The sequence below is a fragment of the Bemisia tabaci genome, chromosome 7 (assembly GCF_918797505.1).
Source record: "Bemisia tabaci chromosome 7, PGI_BMITA_v3".
In the NCBI taxonomy this organism is placed as follows: domain Eukaryota; kingdom Metazoa; phylum Arthropoda; class Insecta; order Hemiptera; family Aleyrodidae; genus Bemisia; species Bemisia tabaci.
Genome location: NC_092799.1, coordinates 35,083,551 through 35,103,315, shown reverse-complemented (window position 1 = coordinate 35,103,315; position 19,765 = coordinate 35,083,551). Strand labels below are relative to the sequence as shown.

At 41.1% G+C, this 19,765-nt stretch overlaps 1 protein-coding gene across 2 annotated transcripts in view; it reads right to left on the bottom strand.

Moving 5' to 3' along the window:
* Nucleotides 1-19,765, bottom strand: part of LOC109032141 (neuroligin-4, X-linked) — a 552,408-nt gene that overhangs the window by 78,356 nt on the left and 454,287 nt on the right. For both annotated transcript variants that reach the window (XM_019044117.2, XM_072302671.1), the window contains one exon: nt 9,601-9,719. In XM_019044117.2, coding sequence (XP_018899662.2) covers nt 9,601-9,719 — 119 coding nt within the window. The remainder of the gene's footprint in view (nt 1-9,600; nt 9,720-19,765) is intronic.

Here is a 19,765-nt window from a genome sequence, read left to right as displayed (position 1 = left end):
GGATATCAAAAACATAAGAGAAAAAACGGTAAACAAGGCTAAAAACTACACATAAAAATCCGAGACGTAGAATCCAGGAAACTGAGCCGAAACGTCTCGAATTTTAAAGTGTAATTTTTAGCCTTGTTTCCCATTTTCTCTCCCATGTTTTTAATATCACCATTGTCACGGGCTGCTGTTTCAGAAATTTGAACCTGTCTCCATAGATAGTGAGTTCCCCACCCCGAGTATAAGGTTTCTCTACGGGCTAAAAGAGCATAACTACGAGGACGAGGGTCCAATAATTTTGAAATTTTTAAATGCAGGGGTGAAAAGAGGCTAATATTTTCAGTTTCTATTCTCACCCTTGCAATTCTGTGTTTTAATGAACATGATTTTTTCAGATTCCAGGCGTAAGAGAGAGAGAGAGAGAGAATGTTTATAGATTCAGGGAAGGTATGTGAGTTCAGATGACACCATGGACGTCAAGCTAAAAAAGTGAACTCGGATAATTCTGCAGCGAGGCATCAGCTTCCGTCAATCCCGTAGCGCAAAGTGCTTTGACAGGGATTGGAGCGGAAATTGATCCATGGTGGAGGCGGGGGAAGGACGAGGGGAGGGGGGAGGCAAATCTTTTCCGATCCAGTGAACAGAAGTTAAGAGACACGGCAAGCGATACACCATTCTGAAAGTATGAGGGAGTAGCACTGTGAGATTTTTCATCCTTTTTCGGTCAAAATTCAAAACGTATTTAGAGTAACAATGATTGGTTTTTTCGATTCCAAACGAAATTGATGCTCCGCACGATATTGTCACGTAGAACATGACAGGTAAAAATTGATTATTGGATTTGACGTACATTTTTAATGCAGCATAAAAGTTATCGATGTATTTTAACTTGAAGATCACGTAGTTTGGTACAATCGCTGCACTAACCCGCTTTTAAAAACTTCTGTAGGCGGAAAAAAAAACCCAGAAAATGTCAGAAAGTACTGTTGGCTCAGACGGATTTAGGCAAGTACATTAACTCCTGGGAGCCAGCCAGTTGACAAAAAACTGAAAAGAACCGCCAACATTGCATGGCCGCAAGATAACTCTACTTCTTGAAGTGCTGGATTAATGATGGTCCGCTAATTGCAGACCAGTGACAAGACCGTAAGACCAGCCCAATTAATTAGTTTATTGGAGGGCGATCAGATGCTCAGGCTATTTACGATGGAGTATAGGTGAAAAACATCAAATTAAATGGCTAGAAAGTTGATAATTGCATAAACGTCAAGAATCTCTTCATGAAGGCAGTTTTTAGGTTTTCTTTTCGGTTTTCCAAATTCCTGGTTTTTCCATGTTCTAATTTTACTTTAAATACATAATTTTCATCAGTAAGGCTTTTACCGGAAGTGCTTCCGAGGTAAAAAAAAATTAAAAAATATAAAAAAATAATACGCTAGTGATACATCAGAAAACAGAGAGTATAAAGGCGTTAAGTTTTTTGTATTTATATTTAAAAACATAACACGAGAGAAAATTAGGTGACGAGAGATTTAGTTGGGTTTATTTCGGTTAGTGCAATTCACAATTCTCGTGGTAAGATTGGCAAGTATTATTCTGAAAATGAATGGAAAACGCGAGGAAAAGAGCGAATTTTGTGACATCACCATCGAGAGATGTGTGTTTTTTAGTTCAACAGTCCCGACATCCACGTTCAGCTTCTGACGAAGATGCTCCATCATAATTGGACTAAATTTTGCAGTTGGGAACTGCAATTTCTGGCTTATCCACAAAAGCACATATCTGCGAAAGGAGACTATTGAAGCATGTGTTGTTTCTTATAATGAGCCAGGAACAGTAGTTCCTTCTTGAAAATACAGTCCAATTAGAGATCAAGTGTTGAAAAATTCCCGTTACCCAGAGTATACTACGCTGTCGTGCTAAGGAAAAACGCCGTATGAACATTCGAGAGTCGCCAGATTTCCCCCGATATCACATGTCTTTTCAGGGAAAGTTACGCGGTATTTTGTTTGACATTTTCAGATATTCTAGATTAAATTGCAAACAAAATTGTCTGAATAATTTGAAAAAAAAAATATGCAAAATTTTTTCAGAAAAATTAGATTTCATTGAGAGAAATATGGCAACATCTGAAAGCTCATACGGCGTTCTTCCTTAGCACGGCAGTGCGCGACTTCATTACCGCGATAGTTAGCGCTTAGTTAGTATTCGATCTCCACATAAGCGAACACTCTTGCGATCGAGCACTATATCTAATAATAATAATGAGACAAGCCTCTCGCATACGCGCGGAGCCATGAATTAGGAAAATCCGCTGAACACGCGATGAAGAATTCTAAAATTGTTGCGCTGAAGAGCACTCGATCAGCTTATAGCATGAATCCAAATCCAGATCCAGAACAGCGGCTAGGTTGTTGAATCGCTATCGAATCAGTGGTGCGGCGTGAACAATCGATATATTATCGATATTTCCCCATTTCCAGCTGTGGGAAAGAATCGATTATGAAGGTGTTCGCTGCGAGCACCCTGCTTATCGATCCTTTTCCATTTGTTTAAATGACAAAGCAATCGATACATCGCAAAACACGCCACGCCACTGCATCGAATGACTTTAATCGATATAAAGCCATTGCCAAGAAAGCGATTTATCGATCAAGTTTATTCGATAACGACCAAGGGCGTGGCGTGCTTTACGATATATCGATTGATCTGCCATTTAAACCTATGGAAAAGGATCGATAAACAGGGTGTTCGCAGCGAACGCCTTAATAATCTATTCTTTACCGTAGGTTTAAATGGCATAACAATCGATACATCGTCACTGATAACAACTCAACAATCGACCCGCAGGATGCCCTCTCTCCAAAGGAGCAGAGGTCAGCTTGGTGTTATTCCGTCGCTTCTCGGGTAAAAACAGCGTAAATGGCCTTTCAGATGAACTTTGTCGTCCTTATAAATCTACGCTGCTTAGAGCTCATGTGAAAATGGAGTTTGCTCTTACGTCCGTCAGGGAAGCGAGTGCAATCCGGCGCGCAAGGTGAAGTGCACCGCGATGTTTCGTTTACTTCCAGTTGTGAGCGTCGCTGCCAAACGCTTCATACAAAGCATTGCGATGCAAAAAGAAGCGGGCGAACGAAAGAAGTTCTACACGATATAGTTAAATTGATTAAAGTAGTTTTCTCGTAAAATTATCTTAGTGAAATACCCTTTAAATATGACGATCTAAACATTGAAATTTGCAATTTTGGTCGACAATTTTATGGCTGGACCCTCCCAATGGCTCGTTTCGCGTGGTGTGAGATTCTTACATGAAACTTATTATGCGAAACAAGTCTATCTGCATGGAAACGTAGAAAAAACTATTTTTCTGTATATCGTTTGCTAAAGAGAGAAACCACGTATCTCCATTGCGCCGTTTCAAGATGTCCGTTTTCTATTTTATTTTTTCTAGGCGAGATAAACTTAACTTTAGAGCTTAACATTTTTACAGAATATTCTGCTCATGGAGAAGAAAAATCAATGAAGTTTTCTATGAATTTCGCTGACTACAGTTTTTTGAGGAAACCATGAAGTATGACGGGTAGTCTACGAAGCGCGGTGGGTCGAGTCAATGGGAGAGGTCGGAAAGAAATTGGAAACTGTAATAGCTTTATAACTCCGTTCGTTCAAAACTTTGAGATTTTAAAAGTGGTTCCATTGGTTCCCTCGTGAAATTTTCTACTAGAAGCACCTCGTAAAATTTTTCAAGTCTTGAAAAAAACATTAGGATTTGCGGTTTCTGTCAAACATTTAATGTTCGACTTTTCTCCTTAACTCTATCCACTGTGCGACGTCAAAAACGGAGACACGAGGTTTCGCACTTTGGCTCTACTTACGTTCAAAAACCTAGAAAGCAGTTTTGGCTAAAACAACATTTATTAGCTTGTGGGAGTTTACGCCGAGGTTGCCGGCCTTGTCAAACGAAGACAGATGTAGCTAACATAACCCTCAAAATCGACGCAAATCGCGCTTAAACATAAAAACTCTGCGAAAGGAATTCGGCAACACCGTTTTCGGAACGGTTTAGGGGGAACAGCAGGGTGGATTGCAGTCGTTGCAGATTAAACAAGTTGAAAGATGTATACGCAACGATTGTAGGTGAATGCAGAATGAGTTCGCAAATAAAATTATCGATTGCCCTTTCTTTCGGGTCGACATCGCTACATTGTGCCTCGCAAACCGGGGGGGGGGGGGGGGACGCCTCAGGATCCGCGAGCGTGACGATTTAATCTCAATTGAAGACTCCAGTTACGTGACGCTGCGCGTGACAATCGTGACGAGTACAAATATTTGAGGAAATATTACACAGCTCATGCTCGAGAAATGATTTTCGGAGGGAGGATGGGTGTCTGAAAGTGCTCTCTCCTTTCGTCACTTGGAAGGATGAGAAGAGTAACTAGAGACAAGTGCGACAGCAACCGGAGATAACTGAAGAGGAGTTGTTTCTTCATCAAAAATTTTACTTCTTTCGTAGAAAAACTCACAACTTTTCTAGTAGAACGTTACGGAAAAAGCACTACAGCATACACTGAAAGAGAGATTGGTAGACTTAATTTACCATTCCCTCACGCTGTGTGAAATACAGCGTGAAGGAGTGGTAAATTTTACCAAACATCAAGTCGATTCTGCCAGAGGAATGGTTACCCGTACCAGTATATAGTAACGTTTACCTTTCCTCTGGCAGAATTGACTCTAAATTGACGCTGTGTGAAATACAGCGTGAAGGAATGGTAAATTCTACCAATCTTTTTTTCAGTATACTTCGAACTCCCTTCGGATGTTACTTGATACAAATGACATAGGCGGATCCAGGGGGGCGTAGAGGGCGTGCATCCCCCCCTCCCCCGTTCGGCCGAAAAAAAGGAAGTAGAAAAAGATGAGTAGGAAAAAGGAAGGAACGTAGGAACGAGGAAAGGGAGGGGCTTACATTTGGCTATAATTAATGACGAAATTGACTGAAATTGCATATCAGATGCTTCAAAAAATCAAAAAATTTCTGGAGGAGGCTCCTAGACCCTCTTTACGCCCCTTCCCTTCGTTCAAGGTGTTTCGATCCGTCTAGGACAAATGAACGGCCTTTTTTTTAAAAAAAAAAAAAATTGCCGGTTTATTTGATCTGTAATATTCCTGATGTGTTTCATACATTCGTAAAAGTTGATACTCTGGGAACTTAAATGATATTTTTACGGATGGAAAACTACATTTTGACTTATGTTAACACCCCCATCTCCCTTTTAGGTTACACCGTATAAAGCATGACTTTTTGTAAATGAGCGCCGATGCGATATTTTCTCAGTAACCGCATTGCGAGCTGCTTGATGCGGGGGATGAAACGCGCCACCCTTGAAGGGGCGGATGAGGGTGAAGGGACTCACAGAAACAGACATCCAGGATGAAGAGTGTATCGTTGAGATAAGAGTTTGACAGCGAGAGCGAAATCAAAGACAGCAGATTGATTGATGGAATTCATGTTTTTGTTTCTTCGCCCTCTTTTTTTTTACTTTGTTCCAGCTCCACTCTCTTTTCAGTCACCTTGCAAAACAATGAACCGACCAATTTTGATTTATGCTCATGAAATTATTGCCGAAACCAACGTTTGTTTGTCTTGCATATTTTTAAAAAAAAACTCGCAAATATGGTCACATAATGAGTTAGTTGCGCTTGTCATAGAATCACGTTTTGATAATTTCAGATTATGGATTAATAACAAGTAATAAGATCAACGGAAGCCCCATGTTGCTACGTCCAATTTTGACGGATGTATTGTCCTTCAAAAAACAGTATACGTCAGCCTCAGCATCCTCAGCATGGTGTACACCAACGTTTCTTCCACCTTGGATTTATCCGTTTTTAAGTCGAACAACCAGTGCAAGCATGTGTAAGACTAGCTTTACTGCATTTCGCAGGAAGAAACTAGAATTTCTGGCTCGGTTTAGGAACATCGTGTGTACCATTATTTTCCCTATGTACATAAACGTTTTTACAGATGAGTCAGAAAGTACTTTCAGTGATACAAGAGACAGCACCTTTAAAAGAGAAACCAAACACACAATTTGGCCTGGAACGGCGCGACTTAGGGAGAAATGATGACGAGGACTTGAGATGAAAAGGAGAAGCCCTCGGCGCGGCAATCAGCGTGGAACACATATTAGCGCCTACAAGACTGCACGAATTCTTCACGCATTGCTCCAAACACAGTGCGGTCAGCGTGAAACGCATAGCGCCTACAAGACTGCGTGAACACTTCACGCATTGCGCCAAACACAGTGCGGTCGGCGCGGTGGCGGAAGTTAAAATCATTAAACCAAATTTTGTGTTTGTTCTTTCATAATTTTTTTGTTCATTTCTTATGAATGGAAGGCCTTGTCCAATAGAGATAGGTTTACGAAACTTGACTTTCGCGCAAAGTTCCGTGACCTTTTGCTAGTAGTGTTGACAGGGCTTTCTCAAAAAATGAGTTCAACACGAGTAAACGCGTCTTATGCACCCTTCCCCCGCTGGCACGTTCACTTGATGGTTTTTATTGATGTTTCAAAACGAATGAGAAAGGAGCGGCAAGATACAGGCGGCCCATGGGCGGCAAATAGGAAAATCCGGCCCTGATTCGTAGATGGGTTTCTTTGAATTGGTGCGCTCGACTTTCCTGCATTCAGCTCATTAGTGAGAGGAAGAGGAGCCGTGAACAAGTTCAAAATTGACGACCGAGTGTGAAAGTCCCGGCGGCTTAATTATACTTTACCGAACGGATTTTGCCCGGACGGATGTTTATTTATTATTGCGGAGCCCCATGCTTCAGAATTTTAAATGGACATTAGTGCCAATATCAGTCCTCTCTCAATTATACTGCATGGATGCGGAGAGCACTTTTATTTTCAGCTCCGATTTCACCTAAATTATTCTTGCATCGTTTGCCCCCTTTAATCATGCCACCGTCCTCCTAGCTGACGAATATCGTCGCGTCAGTATCCATCACGTATTTAATTTGTTTATTATGGTTTTTTTTTTTTTTTTTTAATATCACTGGGAAAAAAACACATTGGATCTGGAGTCCAGACTCTTGAAAAAATTGACAAGAAAAAATACTCTTGATTCGATCAGATTTAAGCTTAAATAAAAAAAAAATCCGCTCAAATTAAGAGGCTTGGTTCTTGATTTAAGCAAAAATCCGATTGAATCAAGAGTATTTTTTCTTGTCGATGTTTTTAAGAGTCTGGACTCTGGATCCAATGTGTTTTTGTTTTCTAGTGAATATTTTTTTTATTATCTTCATACGCGTATCACTTCTGTAATTAATGCACACAAAAGGGACAACAAACTGAGGAGACGTTTCGAAAGTAAAATTGCACTAAAATTTACGATGAGCACATTGAACATGTCTAAAATACACATTGTAATGCACAATTAGGGAAATCAATCCCGCATTTGCAGGTATTTTTTTCACCCACCAGCAATCCGGTTTTCCAAGGGAGAAATGTAATTGAAATCCAATCTAAATTTTTTTAAAAAAAATTTAAGTTGTTGCTGGTTTATTGTGGATATGATTTCAATGCGTACGGTAAACTTTCTCTTGCTTTTCCTTCTGAATAGAGAAAAGGCAAGTAGGTACTGAGAAACCACTAAAATTGCGCGAAAAAGGTCAATAAAAGCTTCAAATCTCATATACGATACTACTACGCCCCTCCGCTACGCGCCCAAAACCCCCTGAAGCGCTCCGCGCCATCATACCCTTCGCGGCCCATTATTACCCCCCTATCAGTAGTAGTTTATTTTTTTCCCTAAAAAATTACGATATACGCAATACCTTATTTAAAACATTACTTAAAATTACCTTAAATTAAAAACTCGTTATGAATGTCTTGCTGATGAAATATTGCAGTAAAACAAATAACACTTTTATCAGGTAATTTAAGACTTCATGAACGATCAACCCGCACCGAGTCACAGTGATGCATTCACGTCTCAGACGACTCGCCACCGCTCAACATGAGGTCCCGTTACGAATCTTGTGTAGATTAGTGTCACTGATGCGCAGCTACAACACTACTACGCCAACCTCCTCGACCACTGCGCATCCTACCGCGCATAGCGTACAGTACCGAGCATTCTGTAAACCTCACTCACTTTTATAACGTGATTTTTAAAAAAAACCTGGTCCTTTTCCAAAATCTATTACAGCGGCTCATCTAAGCCATTACCTTCGATTTAACCAAAAATCCATGGAAAGCGCCCGGTAGAACGCTCAAACGAACTATACAAAAAAAAGTAAAATTTACATTGTGAAATGGAAATTCGCAACTTTACCATGTTATATATAAAAACCTGGGCCATATTTGAAAATCTAAAGATTTTGCTTTATCTAAGAGAAAATTGCCTTCATACCGCAAAATCATGAAAATATCGGCGCTCCGTAAACGCTGGAACTAAGCTTAACCAGTTTCCAATATTAAGGGCCTTAGCTTATAGTACAATATAAGTATTCCCACGTTTTGCTCTCAGTCAACTTGATTAATTACCAGTGACAAAGCAAAAGTACTCACAAATATGCAATTTAAGAATACAGCTGCAGACAATGCGGATTGTGCGCTAGAAAAATAACTTTAAACTTTCTGAATCGACTCGACGTGACTTTCATACGATTTTTCCTTCAGCCAACTCACTTGAGTGATTCGCGTGAGTTTGTGACTCACTGCGGAGATAAGAGATGCAAACGTCACAGAAATTGTGGGATGATATCGTAAAAAGTGGCTGTACGGAAGATCGCCTTCATGTGAGCGTGTAGGCAAAATGAGCTCTTGAGAAGTCGAATAGTGGTGTCACTTATTCGTGTCACTTCAGTTCGGGCTGTGCATACTTACTCGAAAATGTCTACAATCCTTCCGTTATAAGGAAATGTGCTGTGCGCAAATTCAGACGTTGTCTCTCCTCCGAAGAAATTCCAATTTTCTGGAACCTTGTGCGTATTTCGGTTTGCATTTTTAAGTCGATACTTGATCAACTTGTAGCAATTCATTCTAATGATTCTAATATACTGATTTCAAGAAAAAATGCATGATCATTCTCACAAATGTATACTCCATTAGAGGGAATTTTTGATCACCTGCCTGAAATTTCATCAACGGCGTTCTGTCTAAACATGACATTATTGATACCAGAGAATGACGAAACGAAGACCAGCGCGTTTTTCTTTTGGAAGAAACCCAATTGCTTTGTATTGAAGCAGCTTTATCATTTTTTATTTTGATTCTTGAGTATAATGTTCAATGACATGAGCAAAACTATTTTGTCCAGGCTGAGGTCTCCGCGCTGGCACAAAAATCCACTAGACTGGATGAAAAATGGAGGTGTTTGATGAATATTTAGAGTTGTGACTAAGAGAGAAGTCTCAAAACCAGGAGTAGGTGCATGAAGAAGTTAACGGCTGAGGTGTGTTAGATGTTAGATGCTCGTGTATAGAACCTAGGGGTGGACGCTAAGTTTCAAAGCATGATGTTGATAAGATTTCAGTTAATGAATTAAACTAAGGGATGCAACAATCGGCGCGAATTAGCCATCAGTGTATTTTTTCTGACTTACCGATACTCAGGTACTGTTGGGTGTTGATATCATACTGATCCCACGTCAAAGATTTGTATCTTGATCTTTCCTTGGGCGCTCCAAAATCGGCACCCGAAGCGCGAGGTTCGTTTGGGTCCCTGAAACAATGAATTCGATCGGTTTATTGTAAAAGCGAATTGAAAAAAAAAAAAAATAAAAGAGGAAGACACATTGGCGCGATAACCCTCGCTCGTTAATCATCACAGAGAGTAATTGTCAGGATACCCGCGTTTGATTTTACTCGGAGATGTGCCCACAAAAAACTCACTTTTATATTTTTTGACCACGTTACGGTTTAACATCGATTTATCTGTGAAAAAATGGTCCTTCTGTGGCAATTCGTCCAAATTGGCAACACTGCTTTTCCTACGTTTAAACCGATTATAAAAATCGATTTTATGTGAGGTGACCTATCTCACCTAGGATCGATCGTTTCACAGTCGTCTTTCGTCATTCCAAGGAGTTCGTTCCGCGAAAACCTCGCGAACAACGCATTAGTTAAAAACAAATTCATATGTTTATAGAAAAATGGGGACTTTGTATCACTGGTGAGAGTGGCAACGCTTGAAAATTGTGTTAGTTTTGTTCAATCGCGTGCAGATCAGCATGGCTCCTGCATGACGGAGCGACTGCTGACTGCAGTCTGGACTCGACAACATAAAACGCCTTCAACGTACGTGGATACCGCCTGGGGTTACCGCGGAGGTTGAATAGTTGCCTCTCGCTGTGGGTACCGCTCCCGCGGTGAATTCGACTGCTTCTCGCCGTGGCCTGTGCCTGTGGCCCGATAAATTCGTAACTTATTCGAGATTAATCGTCCGCTAATAAGGCACGATATCTCCAAGCGTTTTTTCGTCTCCAATGGAGAATTTGCAGGTATCAGAAATTTGATGAATTTCAGGTTTAAATGAAAACTAAACTGAGCTTTCAAAATTTCACCTAAGGTTTCTGAGAATTTCAAGGAAAAATATGAATAGCTTTCCCCAGAAATGAACGTCTTATCTGAGGAAATCTGGCAACTCTCGAATGTTCATACGGCGTTTTTCCTCACTGGAAAAAAAAACACATCGGATCAAGAGTCCAGACTCAAACATCGACAAGAGAGATGACTCTAGATTTAATCAGAATCTAGCTTAAATCAAGAGCCAAGCCTCTTAATTTAAGCGGATTTCTTTTTGATTCAAGCAAAAATCCGATTGAATCAAGAGTATTTTTTCTTGTCAGAGTTTCCAAGAGTCTGGACTCTAGATCCAAAGTGTTTTTTTTTCAAGTGTACCATGCAAACCGTGTATCTCGTTCGCTCCGCTCCTATTATATTTTGTTAAGGGAGAGCAAATCAATATCATTTCTTGAAATTTTCACTGAGTTTTCTTCACACAGAGAGGAAAAAAACACGAACACCGGAAAAAAAAACACATTGGATCTAGAGTCCAGGCTCTTAAAATCATCGACAAGAAAAAGTACTCTTGATTCAATCAGAATCTAGCTTAAATCAAGAACCAAGCCTCTTAATTTAAGCGGATTTCCTTTTGATTTAAACAAAAATCCGATTGAATCAAGAGTCTTTTTCCTTGTCAATGTTTTCAAGAGTCTTTTTTCTTGTCAATGTTTTCAGAGTCTTTTTCTGTCATGTTTCAGAGTCTGGACTCTAGATCCAATGTGTTTTTATTCCAGTGCTCGGCACGGCAGTGGCGTGGTGTGAATTGCGATACATCGATCTTTATGCCATTTAAACCTATGGTAAAGAATCGATTATCAAGGTGTTCGCTGCGAACACCCCGTTTATCGATCCTTTTCCGTAGGTTTAAATGGTATAACCATCGATACATCGCAATTAACGCCACGCCACTGGGCAGTTTAAGAGGGAAGATTTTGACGAGGCGGCAACGCGGGGAAACCACGACATCATAGGGACCTGATTAAGGAAATGCGCGGAATCAGCTCGCGGGCTGGAGGCAGAAAGAAGCTCCCGCTCCGGGTTTGAATGGCCTCGTTTTCGCTTCGAATACGTCATTAACGATGACTCGGTCGCCTTCTCCTGACCGGCCCCGGCCCTGGGATAATGGCCACATCTGTCCTCATAAAAACCTAGTGTCAATACGCCCGGCGACATTCTCATGGATTTTCCGCGGCAATTTTCCCTCACCTCGTTACATCCGCTTGATACAATACCTCCCCCTCCATCGCCTCCTCCCAACCCCCGCCCTTCATCTCGGTCTCTTTCCAACGTCGTCGGCTATTTTCTCCGCGGTGATCGTCTGCCTCTACGACCGGCCTCGTCCAGCGGTCGAGGTATGCTCCCGTGCTAAGGAAAAACGCCGTATAAACATTTGAGAGTTGCCAAATTTCCTTCGATAAAATGTTTATTTTTGAGGAAAGTTATGAATATTTTTCCTTTAAATTTCCGGGTAATTTATATCTGATTACAAATAAAATTCCCTAAAAAACTCGAATGACACAAATTCACAAATTTCTTAGATGATTGATATTTTATCGGAGGGAATTTGGCAACGTCTGAAGGCGCATGCAGCGTTTTTTCCTTAACATGGCAGTATTCCTTCGCCTCGGCCTCGTGCAACTGGTCATCTTCAGCTTCTGTCACATTCCCACCCGCAGCATTAATAATAACCTCTTTGACTTTCCCAGAGTTCAGTTTCTATCTTAGAGATCGTTCCAGATAAAAGCGTTCTTTCCGAGTACAATGTAAAGAACGTCAGTGATGTTTTCGCACCAACGCCAGAGAAGTAACAGTTGTTATTGTTTGCATTTTAGCATATGGACCGAATACTACACATGAAAAAAAAAAAAGCATCTTGGATCTAGAGTCCAGACTCTTAAAAACATTGACAAGAAGAAATAATTTTGATGCAATCGGACTTTTTGCTTGAATCAAAAGGAAATCCGCCTAAATCAAGAGGCTCGGCTCCTCAATTCAAGGAAAAATCGGATTGAATTAAGAGTATTTTTTCTTGCCAATATGCTAGTAAGAGTCTGGACTCTAGATCCAAGCGACTTTTCTTTCCAGAGATACTAAGAAACAGTTCAATTTTATAAACCGAACGTTTGTTGCACCCATTTCAATCGAATTTGGTTTTCAAACCAATATTTGTCGCTCCTGTGATATAAGGGCGTACCTCGATTTCCACGTGACCCCTGTTCTCCGTATAACTTTACGCATTCCGGGGCTCATACGGAAATAGAGATACGTCCTCACGTCAGAGTAGCAACGATTTTAACCAATGTAACTGAACGTTCGATTCGTGTAACCGAACCTCCTCTATTTGTTGGGTTCGATTTCAAAGTGTGCCACGCGAAACAAACATTTTATCTGACACTCAATAGATCAATTTGTAAAACCGAGTTGTTGAATCAATATGGAACGCCACACGTCGATTTATGTGGACGTACTTTTGTTCAGTTAAGTTTCCAGGCGGCTGATTATGGAAATTGATAGACAAAGGTGTAGACAAAAAAGACATAGGGAGTATGGAGCGATCCTATTGGTTGAAATGGGTGGTTCTCATAGACTAAGGAGCTAAATGATAGACTAACTATCGGGTCTCTCGTGGGTTGCCGTTAGTTAGTCTATTACCTACGTCCTTTGTCCATTGCAACCACCCGCTTCCACCAATAAGATCCCTCCGTATCCGTTTTGTCTTCTTCGTCTACTGCTTTGTCCATCAGTTTCAATAATCGGTCTGCAGGTGGATGGTAAGACTGTACAAAACTCCGGAAATGTGGAGAAAATTGAAAGTGAAACACCAATAGGAAACTAGGATCTCGATCTCTCGATGTCGAGCTATCGACATCCCCCTTGCCTATTAGTGTTTAGGCGTGGATGACCCCACAGCGGCACGGACAAGGATTAAGTAAGGATAAGGGAAGTGACAAGAAAACTGAAGGTATAAGAAAACTGCGGGACTTAATTGCTGGGATAAGGGAAGGTGCCCGAGATAGGGCTGGCGCGAGGGCGGGCGGGGGGATGTTTAATCGAAAGGTGTAATCAACTCTTAACTCATTTACAATCTGAGCTGCACATCAGTCACCGTGCCACGCTGATCGGGTTGGGATGAGAAAGAGAGACAGATGGAGGGGTGGAGAGGGCGATGGGGTGAGAGGAAGGTGGGTAATGACACTGCGGGATCTATTCCCATCGCTTAGCGCACAGTGGAGGGTTATTGGCAGGAAACTGAAAATTAAAAAAGTTGAACATATTTGGAGCATATTCCTCCAAATAATTCGGTATTTCAGGATCAATTGAACGGTTTTAGTCAGAATTAGTTTAACTGCATTTTATGTTGCCTTATTTCCTCGCAAATTTTGTATATTAAAGTAGGGCTTGACGGAAATTTATCCTTAAAATGTCTCGTGATTTCCAGTAAAATATAAGGAATGTAATGACAATGAATTAGATGTAAATTTGGCTTTGTTTCGCTGAAAACTTAAACAAGAGCGGATATTCGGCAAGAAGTAAAAGACGTCCAGCTTTAATCAATATGTTCTCGGAAATTGGTCAATGGCAATTTCACTCACGTCTGTGTCTTAAAGAAGCAATCATTACCTTAAGGTACACATTAATGCAAGATTCTGATCCATAATGTGTTGTGGCATTGGTATTTATGACATATTTATGAGATTATTTTACTACACGGAGAAAAAAACTCCATGCGTGGGACCCGAAGTTTAGGTCATATGGATCTCTGAAGTTTTCGGATTGAGCATCTGAACACTTTAGATCAGATCTATAGCTGTCGAGGTTCGGATCACACATCCGAAACTTCAGTTCTTACATCTGAATAAGTACTAGTGCTTCGGTTTTCACATCCGAAAAACTTCGGTTCTCACATCTGAAGTGCTTCAGATGTAAGAACTGAAGTTTCAGATGTGTGATCCGAACCTCGACAGCTAGATCTAAAGTGTTCAGATGCTCAATCTGAAAACTTCCGGGATCCATATGACCTAAACTTCGGGTCCCACGCACGAAGTTTTTTTTCCGTGTATAATTGTATATGCCTAGGCATTTGACAAAATGTCTGATTTGATTATTTGCCTGCGACAGATCAATTCCTTTCAACTTACACCTGAAAATAGTGGTTGCTTCTCAAAGGAACAGTCTTTCCAACAGCGCAACGTGGATCACATCCTCAGATCCTTTGGAATCACCTAAATGGAGCCGAGGGTTTTACAAGTCGGCGCACAATTTGGCAAAGGCGCCTCGTACTCATCTCGAAATTGGCAAGCATTCAAGAGGTGTGCAAAACCGGGGTGAATGATCAATAAGCACGACCGACGAACAGTCGCAGCTCCCCCCCCCCCCCGCCGAATCGAGGGGGGGGGGGGCTCGGGGGGGCCTCGCTCCCAGGCGAACCGCGAAGTCTGCTTTGACTCCTCCTTTCCGTGGAATTGACTTTAATTACGGGCGGCCGAATCGAAAACGATTTGTTGAGCCTCGTTTTACACCCTCGCTCCAGTCAGTCTGTTTGCCTCTCAGCTTCACTTCTCAATCACCTCTCGGGTTCTTGGATATTGGTGATAAATTAATGGATACAATCTCAGAAATCCGAATAACATATAAAATACCAACCTTATATGCCGTGATAGCGAAAAGAGCATTAAGTGCAAAAATGAAGTTTTGAGAAGAAGGGTTCAGAAGCGTCTGACCGGAAGAGTTTATTCAGGGTGTCTAGTTTTTTGGGCGCTTCTGGGTACCAGATGCGCCCTTTCCAACCGTTCGACTCCCCCGATGTAACATGTACTATACTACATGCCCTTTTGCCTTATGGGTAATGACGCCATTCTGGTACACCCGGGAAAATTGGATTTTTTTCTGCATCTGGTATTCGTAAAAGTTTTCGTGAAATGTTTTGCTTTTAAGCATAACAATCTCGCACGGACGTATTACCTGGTTAAAGTATTTTAGGGCCTCCTTATGCTTTAAATACTTATATCCGAGGCAGTACTTTCAGATCGATTTGAAAATATTACGAACAGTCACGTGATCTCTTCATTTTAGTGACGTATTACTGTGCTACTTTGTGATTGGTTCATTTTCTTGGCGCAGCATCGACACGTCAGCTGTTTGCGGCATTGAGCGGAAGGTTTAAGGTTATGTCATGGACCAAGAGAATGAATAAGGACCCCCAACTCCAGTTAGCGGAGACATTAGCGCTGCCTATTTTTTCATCCATGGCCGATGTCACCGCCGGCCAGCCGGTCCCTCTCTTCCCCGCGACCCGCGCTTCCCCGCCCCACAGCTGAACTCCTCTTCACGCGGCCCCGCTCCCCCGCGACCTGCGCGCCCTACCTCGCGGCGTCGCGACGCCGCTGTCCGCTAGATCGCGTTGACGCACCAGCATTAGAGGTTCCGCCGCTCTTTCCCGTCGTCTGATTTACAGTGCATCCTTTATGTTTCCATTCACCACCAACTTTAATTCGTCACAAAGTGTTTGGGAAAAGTCCCACACCTTCGCGGTCGCTCTGTAGTTATGAAGGGTTTTGCGGTTAAAGAATCCCACTCTAAATTCCATCTTCGTTAGTCTATAGAATAATGAATAGCTTCGCTATAAGAAGCGCCACGGGGACGAATCCACAACGGGCCTTCGAATGACCTTGAAATGGTCGACAGGCCGGGTGAGCCGAGCGAATACGAGCTGCGCCGAGGATGGTTAACTGAGATTCATAACTAACAACAATGACATGGTTAACTGAGATCGTTCAAGGTCATTGAAAACGCTGTCCTATTGAAAAGGTTGCCGTGGCCCTTCTTATAGCGTCAGCTAGTTATTATTCTATGGTTAGTCTTCGGGTACATAAGTAGGTAGTAATGTGCTTTGTCAAAGAAGCGCCCTCCAACGCTTGGGCGTTGGAACTGCTTGTTTTTTTTTTTTTTTATTTTGGGAAATCTTGATGAAATCCTGATTTTTCCTGATTTTTGACTGCCAAATCCTGATTTCATAATTTATCCAAATCCTGACTTCACGCAAGGCGAATTTAACTTCACAAAAATAGCTCGAGTAAAAAATCCGATCGAACGGCCGACTTTTCTCGAATCCTGATTTTACGACCGATTTTTCCTCAAATCCTGATGAAATCGGGATTAAATCCTGATTGACCTCAAATCCTGATAGAATCGGGAAAATTCTGATGCTAGACACCCTGTTCATTGAAAGACGCCTCCGTTCTCTGTCACTAAATTGGACGTCGTATTTCTATCAAACGGAACTATGTGCATTATAACGTGAACCCTGTAACGCATGTATTCTTATGGGTCTCCGGGCTCATGTCTTAATGCACATAGTTCCGTTTGATAGAAATACGTCCAATTGCCACTAATCGTCCGACTGACTCTTAGAAATCGTTTGGATGATTAAAAGTCGACCAATTTTATTTCAATCACATAAAAAGGGTATCATTCATTTTCAAGTTAGGCAAGACGGCCGTAAATGCCATCTCCTGCATGCTTTCGTGGATGCGTTTTTGACACACAACAAACACATTTCCAGATCAGATATTGGCAGAAAAAGGAGGTTTTTTACTTAAAAGCACAGTTTTCGTTGGCTCTCTGGAGGATTATTGTCACTTACTGCTGTCTTGCCTTAAACTACGTCATATTTTTAGCCCTTACGGTTTTCTCATACGTCTCGTTTTGATAAAATGAAGATGAATTTTGCTGTTTTAGCAATTTTAGTGATTTCATCTAAAAGAGTATAGACGAATGTTGAAGGAAACTCGATTTCAAAAATTTGACACTTACTATACTCTCTTCGCTATCACGGCAGTTATGTTGCTTTGACATTTGGGAACTCAGATTAACACCAATTCTTTGACGAGACACTAAACGAGGTTATGGTCAGAATAAAAAAAAAATTGAAAGGGTAAAGGGCTTTCTCAGAGTTCTTTTTCAAAATGTGTGTTGCTTTTGTCATGAATACAAATTTACACTATTCCAGCGACTGTGTGTTGAACATTTACATTATCCTGCATTATGCAGCGTGACGTATTGGTACACTCTGAAACCATCGCTGAAGATCCACTCTAATGGTTTCATACTGCAGACAAGAGCGAAAATAGCATGGGACGGTTAGACAGAATGCGGCGATAAGAGAGAAGTAGCAATAGGGATAAGTAAGACAGGTGGGAATAGAGGAGTCCCCCGAAGCAATCGGGGCAAGGAGAGAGTAGCTGCATCTAGTCGGGCTGATTATATTTATACGCCAGAAACTCAGTTCAGAAATTCGCGCTTCATATTACTCCATGAATTGTTAAGCCTCTGCTCCCTCACTCCTTGAGCCCCGACAGCCGAAATTTCCACCTGATGCTGCCATGTAACACTTTCGTCGTAAAGCAGAGTTACTCAACCCGATGATATCTTCACGCGAGAAGTACAAATGAGGGGCTTGGAGGAAAAGGCAAATAAGTGCAGTTTTTGAAAAAAATGAGATAAGGATGATTCAAAGAAAAACTAGCCTTAGTGCACATTCTGTGAAAAATTCGCTCTTAATTTCCAATATTTAAGCATCAAACAGTCAGTTAGAACTTTCTTTCTGCCGTAAGGATCTACGAGGTCTGTTAGATTAGAAACCGGATTTTGGTCATAACTAACCCACAATGCGTCCGAATTAGGTTTTCTTGAGCTTTCCTGATAGCTGGAAATATACTTAAGAACGCTACGTTCACACATTTTGTTTATTTTGATCAGTGTTTATTCTGTGTCATCTTGAATACGAGTAAGTCAGGTGCGTTTTGCGATTTTCATCATGCGATCACTGATAGAGCAAAGATTCAACATTAAATTTTGTTTTAAACTCGGTATACCTTATACCGAAACTTTTGGTATATGCTAAGTAAAGTTTACCATGATCATTGTATGAGATGTTCCCACTGTTTTGAGAGGGTTAAACGATTCAAAACTGGTCAGGAGTTCGTCAAAGATGAGGAGCATGGGAGTCGATTCTCAACGGCAACTGACATTTGTCACGTGGAAGAAGTGCGGGCAAAAGTGCTCGAAAATGGTCAGTTCGAGCTTGTTGAACAGAGTAATATTTCTGAAGGCTCTGTACATACAATTTTGATAGAATATGTAGACACGCATCGAGTTTCAGGTACACTTGCCCCTTGATTGTTGTCCGTTGAACGAAAATCCAACCAAATGTCAATTTCCCTTTAGGTGCTTGAACGTTCTAACAATGATCCTACATTTTTGGATAGGATAATTTTCGGTGACAATACTTTAGCGTACGGCTACGATATGAGGACGAAATTCCAATCGTCCTTGTGGGTTGGAAAATGTAGTGCAAGACCGAAAAAAGAGAGACAAGTTCGGTCAAACATAAAAATCGCAAAACACCCTTGAGGTTGCCTTACTTCAAGCCACATACCTACGACGCTAATTAGGATTTTTCAAATTTGTGAACGTAGCGTTCTTAAATATATTTTCAGCTATCAGAAAAGCTCAAGAAAACGTAATTTGGACGCATTGTGGGCTAGTTATAACCAAAATCCGGTTTCTAATCTAACAGACCTCGTATGTAATTTCGAACCTTCAAACACGTATTTTGCGAAATAGCAAAAACTGTACTTATGCGCCTCGTCCTCCAAGCCCCTCAAATAGTGAGCATATTGGCTGATTTTATCAACGAGGTTGTAATCTCCGACTGATTACTGTAGACCCTTTTACCCCCTTCTCTAGTGTGTGGTCTCAACCTAAGTGTAACTAGGTAACGGTAACTAAGATAATCTAGATATCAGCAAGAGCTTACAATGAGTGTATATATAATTGTGAGTTGTAATATGGATTTTACCGATGGAGAATTTGCATGCAAATTTGTTGCTTCATCTGGAAGTGCTTGAAGAGCTAATCTCACAGTATGTTATATAATTTTTTTCTGGTGTGGGAAATAGTATAAAAGTAGATTTAAAAGTGAGAAAATGCACCACCTAGTGACATCATCTGGCGACAATTCCCATTTAAACACACGTATTATAGCAGATTAGATAATTTTTTCAAATCTTCTCCGGTAATTTTTCAATTCATGAACCGAGGGAATTCTCGGGTTCAGTTCACTCAGTAGTTTCCACTTAAACACGGAATTCATCAAACAGTCATCTGCAAATTTTCTGTTGACGCTATCTCTATCTTCTCTGA